Source organism: Xiphophorus couchianus, chromosome 18 (genome assembly GCF_001444195.1).
Source record: "Xiphophorus couchianus chromosome 18, X_couchianus-1.0, whole genome shotgun sequence".
Classification (NCBI taxonomy): Eukaryota; Metazoa; Chordata; class Actinopteri; order Cyprinodontiformes; family Poeciliidae; genus Xiphophorus; species Xiphophorus couchianus.
In genome coordinates, this window is record NC_040245.1 from 22244766 (window position 1) to 22250827 (window position 6062).

General features: G+C 42.1%; 1 protein-coding gene across 1 annotated transcript in view; it reads right to left on the minus strand.

Moving 5' to 3' along the window:
- ptgir (prostaglandin I2 receptor) overlaps positions 1 to 4229 on the minus strand; it is a 28913-nt gene extending 24684 nt beyond the window's left edge. The window contains exons 1-2 of the mRNA XM_028044621.1: positions 3403 to 4229; positions 2266 to 3256 (exon numbers count right to left, since the gene is read on the minus strand). Of these exons, the coding sequence (XP_027900422.1) occupies positions 2266 to 3120 (855 nt within the window). The 5' untranslated portion in view covers positions 3121 to 3256; positions 3403 to 4229. The remainder of the gene's footprint in view (positions 1 to 2265; positions 3257 to 3402) is intronic.
- Between the last annotated feature and the right edge of the window lie 1833 nt (positions 4230 to 6062).

Sequence of the window (6062 nt, forward strand, 5' to 3'; positions counted from 1 at the left end):
AGCACATTCCAAAACAGCTGCCATGCCCAAAAAGGCTTTTTCTATGCAAGTGTGATGATAAAAGAACAAGAGTCGACAATGACAGAAGGGAATATATGAATATACCTGCTCTGATGTTACCACTTACAAGTGCAAAAGAACTGAAAGTATAACCACTTTTATGATTAAACCTTTTTTTAACTTGTTCTGACTGCAGTTTGGAGCTCTGGTGTTACAAGCTATTGCTTCACTTTTCTTTAAATAACTTTCTAGCTTTGCAGTTGTGAGAAATTAGGACTCAACGTTTGGACCCGGACCAGCAGCGGTTTAGACGGGCCTAAAATTTCATCTACAAAATGAATAGATTTTATAGATGAAACATGGAATCTTATAGGTTTACATAGTAATTTATATCACTGAGGTGCTTTAATTTGCTAGATTGTTGTGATGACTAGTCGTCACATTTTTGAAAACAATGGCGCCCCACCCCGCCCTCTGACATAACTCAACCTGTGCTATATTTAAATGTGACATCTGTGGGCTTTAATTCACCGGGGGACAGTCAATGTTCCCAAAGGACCATGTGAGTTAGTGGGACTTCTGTTGAGAGCTGGATCATTAAGTAAAATGAATAACTACAAAAAATGTAACACAGCTAGATGTAATAATCCTTCTAACAGAACCATGTAACATAACAGGCCATCCTAATAAGTTAGATTTTATCACATCTTATTATGAATACTAATAATTGGCAAAAACAGAAAAGCAATTATCAAATTCCTACATTTCACTATATGTTTAGTCAAACCAGATCTAATCCACGAGCGCAGAAATCTGGTCTCCAAAAACAGAGCCATCCTTCTTCAGAGAATCAATATTTAGAAGCAGCATTACGTAACCTTGGAGAAAAAGTTGCAATTTCCAGCAATTTCTGTGACCTTTAGCACCGTGGGCCTATGTCAGCTATGAGTGACTGCTCTGCAACAAACTCGACATTAATTTGAAAAGAAGACCATGGCCCACTTAGTAACAGATCAGTTCTTTTTCTTCCTAGCCCAGGTAAAACACCAGCAGCCCATGTCTAGGATTTGTCTGGGAGTGATGACTCCGCTCCCAGGAACTCTTGAAAACATTTTGCTCTACAGTCCTGTGAAGGCTGTGGTCGTCGTCGTTGCTGGTGCAGATTCCCGTACAACACGTTTTTCTTCCACTCATTTTTTTTCTACGAACATCCTTGGATACAGGACGCTGTGAACGACCAGCTTCTTTAGCAATAACCATTTCTGCTTCTGGTCCTCAAAGACGGGTCTGCTGCTCCTCACAGGCCTTAATAACTAAGAGAAACCTTGTATACATAAGTGTACTCACAGATAAGTTGCTCAGTTGCTGTAATATGGGCAAATTGCAGAATGACGTCATGTGTGCAAGATCACGACGACTACCATTGGTTTTAACTGTTGTCAACATAACACGCTAAATCTTACATGTATGCATGATATACGAACAAAAAAAGGGACGCAGTGCTTTGCTACTAATTGTCAATGCTACGACAACGAGATAACAAGGTTAGCAGAAAGTTTTAATTAAGAAAAAAAAGTATAGGTCAGTTATTTGACTTTGACAACCTTTACATGTAGATGTGATGTGGGATTTGGTGTGTTTTGGTTCATTTAAACTACAAAAAAGGGCGACCTTCACACCGACATCAGTAGAGCAGGTGTTTAAATTAGCTAATCATGCAAATTAGCTGTGTTAGATTAGCCACTGCAGCTAATGTGCAGTAGCTAATCTGCATTAGTAAATTAACACAGGTCGTTCATCTACAGCCATTTCTTGCAATGGCATTATGTTGCAAGAAACATTCTAATCTATGCAAATAAAAGTTTTATTGTCTGAAATAAAATATTATAAAAATATAGATTGTTTTGTGATTTAATTTTTTTTAAAATACACATTCACATGAAGGACCCCATCTTAAACTCATGTGTGAAAATGCTCACAAAAAATTAGGGAAAAATCTGGGTAGCGTTGTTGAAATGTGCCTTAAGAGTTTTCATTTGCAGCAGACATGTTGGAAGATGTTCAAATAAAACAGCAATTGTAATACACAGCATGTTTTAAACTAAGCAGCAACACAAATGAAAAAGAAAAAAAAAACTGCTGAGGTTTTTTCCCCCTCTCCTCTGATTTGCTCTCTTGTCTTGGGGGACCAAAACCTGCTCTAACCCAGGAGCCCACATCCCGCAAAACCCGGCCCTGGATGGAAGCGGGGTGCACGATACTCACGGTTAGAGGCAGGGAGCACACCACAAAGATGACCGTGATAAGCGCCAACAGCACCACGTGGTCCAACTCCTCCTCCCCGCGTCCGAACCAGGCCAAGCTCAGCTTCTTCTTCCGGGCCACTGACACCACGGAGCCGCGGCGCATCAAGTGGCTGCGGTGCATCTTGCACAGGCTGACGATCACGGAGCCGTTGCAGACGAACACGATGAAGATCAGCAGCGCATTGAACGAGGAGTAGGACAGAGAGAAGGCCAGGATCAATTCCCCACGCTCTTCCCAGGTGCCAGGGGCGTCCCCCATGTCCATGAAGCACCACGTCCCTGGGCAGTACTGCCTGAATTTACCGTACCCGATGAACGGCAAAAGGCAGAAAGTCAAAGAGAAGAGGTAAATGAAGAAGAGGGCGACTTTGGCAAAAGTGGCGCGGATGTGCACCGAGTAAAAATACGGGTGGCTGATGGCCATGCAGCGCTCCAGGGCCATGGCGCACAGGATGAGGGTGGACGCCAGGCCGAAGAAGTTCATCACAAAGCCGAACAGGTTGCACAGTTTCTCCCCGCCGAGGCCGATCAAGGACATGTTGTGGGCGTAGCAGATGAACACGGGTGGGCTGAGGAGGCAGGTTCCCAGCAGGTCAGTGAGGACCAGGCCGGTCACCAGGATGCAGAAGACCGAGGACCGGGAGCGGTTCTCCTTCTGATGCACTAAGAGGATGAAGAGGGCCAGCAGGTTGCCCACCACTCCGAGCGAAAAGAAAGTGATGGTTATTGGTTTGTTGCCTTGGCCAGCGATCGAGTGCTGGCCGTGGCACTTTGAGCTGCTGTTCATGTTTGTCAGAGGAGGGTCTTCCAGCATGAGGGGGGTTTACTGACAATAATCCGAATTTCCGGACGAGTGTAAACCCTGTTTTCTGGAGACAGTCATTTGTCACGGCAAAACAGCGATGCTGCCTTGTGTTGACAGCCTCACCGCCCCTCACTGCATGCAGTGTCTGTAGAACATACAAAAGTACTTTTAGACCAGGCAGAAAACACTAAAATATCACAAAGTGGCATTTTAGAAAAGTTTTGCCTTTACTTTGTCACAACGTCAAAATATGATTCACACGCATATTTGCAATGAATAATAGTTACTTACCTCTCACTGAAGCAGCAGTGCAATAGTAATAATAATAAATCTATGAAGAAGTTTCAACTTTTTCATTTCTCTAACTTTTTCATTTTGCCGCTCTGGCTATTCAGTCTTTTTTTTTTCATTTTTTTTTTTTTTTTTTACTCCGAGAAAAATGACAGCAAATACTTAAGATCTAGAGTTTGAGTTTTAAGCGCAGCTCTGCCGTCTGATCCGCGCTGACTTTCCGGGCACAGAAACACGACTGGTCGGTTCAAAGCTTCTTCTTTTTTTTTTCCCTCCTCCTCTTTAAGTTTGTGCTGCGGCGCTCCTCCCAGTCTGTTTCGGATCGATTCAAAAATCCCTCCCACTGTGCAACACGTGTGTCAGAGATGAGCTCATAAGAACCGTTCTGCGAGGACGGCGGCTGGATGGTGATGAGGATGATGACGAAGGTGAAGATAATGATGCCATGTGTATTTAAAAAATTGGCCAGTGTAAATATTTGTAGAGCAAATGTAAACCATCAGCAGTCAAAATAAATCGCAATTAGTGAAATTATACACAAAAAAATGTGTAAACAAGCTTTCCACACGTACAGTACACGCGTTGTTTTTTTTTTTTAAATAATCACTAACATTTGTCATGAAGTGTGGCGTGAGGTGGTGAGGCAGACCCGGTGGACCCAGCTTGAAGTGAAGGAAATAAAGATTTAATGATGAAATAAACAAAATCCCAAATACCAGGCAGCACAGATGAGCGGAAGGCAAAGGTTCGATTCTGGTAGCAACTGGAGGGAAAAAAAACCTTGAGACATGGACAAGCAGCAAGACAGATACGACAAGGACCCGACAAAGAACAAGAAACACAGGTGGGGGTATAAATACTGACTTTAATCTCAGATTTCTGACTTTAATCTCAGATTTCTGACTTTAATCTCAGAATTCTTTTTTTTTCTTTTTTCGGTGGCCCTAATCCTCTTCCGTAGGTGCCTGCACCGCCCCTTTAAAATTGTGAATAATTTTAATAGCAGATACATTTTTGAAAGTGTAGAATTTGGGACATGGAACAAAAATTAGAGGCAAAATGCCCAAAGTGATGAGCACTGGCTTCTCCCTAAAGTTTTTTTTTTTTTGTATATGGGTATTATTCGTTTTTTCTGCCTTTTTTTTATTTATGTGTTTTTTTTACATGTTTGAGATATATACATTTCTAATTTAACTCCATTGGCTAATGTTTAAAACTTTCCAAAGGTGGTTTCGGAGTGCTAAAGTCCCTGGGCTCCGACCAGCACCCAGAGCCACGACACCAACCCTGGACCCGTCTCCAGCCTGTCACACAGCAGGATGCACAATGTGCAAAGGAAATGTACAATCATTTTTTTTTTTTTTTTTGGAAGCATTTGGCTTGGCAGTGTCTCCTCTAGTTTCTAAAGAGATGTTCTTAATGACTCTTACCTCACCTGGTTTACATTTGATCATGCTTTCCCCCTCCAACCAAGAAAGAGACTTTGCACATTATTGACTACATATGTAACTGAAGCAGCTAAACCTTGTTTGCTTTTGCTCCACTCTTTTTAATTAGCCCGTCATTGTCTGGGCTGTGGGAGACTTAGCTTTGTTTTGTTTTTTTAAAATGTTTGTGTAGTTCACATTTTTTTTTCTCTGTGTGCAAGCTCTACAGTCATAAAATCTTCTCCTTATTTTACTCCCAACTGTTGGGATAAATTATGACTGCTGTCAACAGACAAAAGCCGTGAAATAGCAACGTACTGCCACTAGGGGAGTGAGCGAAAACAAACAAAAAAACGTCTCAACATTTCAAAACTTATTGAGGGTTAGAATGATTTATGTTGGAGAGTTACACTATTTGTTTCTCCCTGTCTGGCAAGCATGAGTCTAACTTACCTTTAACTACTACAGTGGTTTCTCAGATGAGGATGCCACACAGAGTGTTGACAGGTTCAGCGCCCGCAAAACAAACCAAGGTGGCACTTTTAAATAAACAGCAGACACAGAAGCTCAAAACAAATATTGCCATGTGCACACAAACTCCTCACAGCAGTAGGCCTGTTTGTGAGCACACCAAATGAGGAAAGGAGACTGTGACACGTTGAACATTTTACACAAGCTCCTATGATGATGTATGGCAGGCCTGCTGCACAGCAAAACAATTCAATATTTTGTTTGTTTCGTGGCCAAAAACGTCATCAGCATCAGCGAATATTCACTGGACTCCTATCCAGAACCGCACAGCATTCTGGGAGACGTAGGCAGAAGAAAAGGCTCTAGCTGCTCAACCGCTTACAGCCAGCTAAACTAGGTTAGTCGCTAGGTCAACTAACTCGCTTGCTCTTTGGTTGCCTAGCAACAACCTGTTGAGCGACTTGCACAGCAGCAGTTTCAAGTTTGGCTCAAAACTGCTTGAAAACAAACAAAGGTGTGGAGTGAAAACTGGGGGTAAGCCAGGAAATATCACACCACCAATTTTGAAATGTTTGATATTTTTAATGGATTCAATTGGGGGGAAAAAAAACAAAGTCATGTTGTGTGTTTGTAACAAGACGTTTTTAACAAAAAGCTCCATTTGCAACCAAATTCATACTCTGAGTTTAAGAGCCTTATTAAAAATGTTTCTACCAAAACTATTGGAAAAGCAGACAGACAAAAACCCCTGTCAACCTGGGC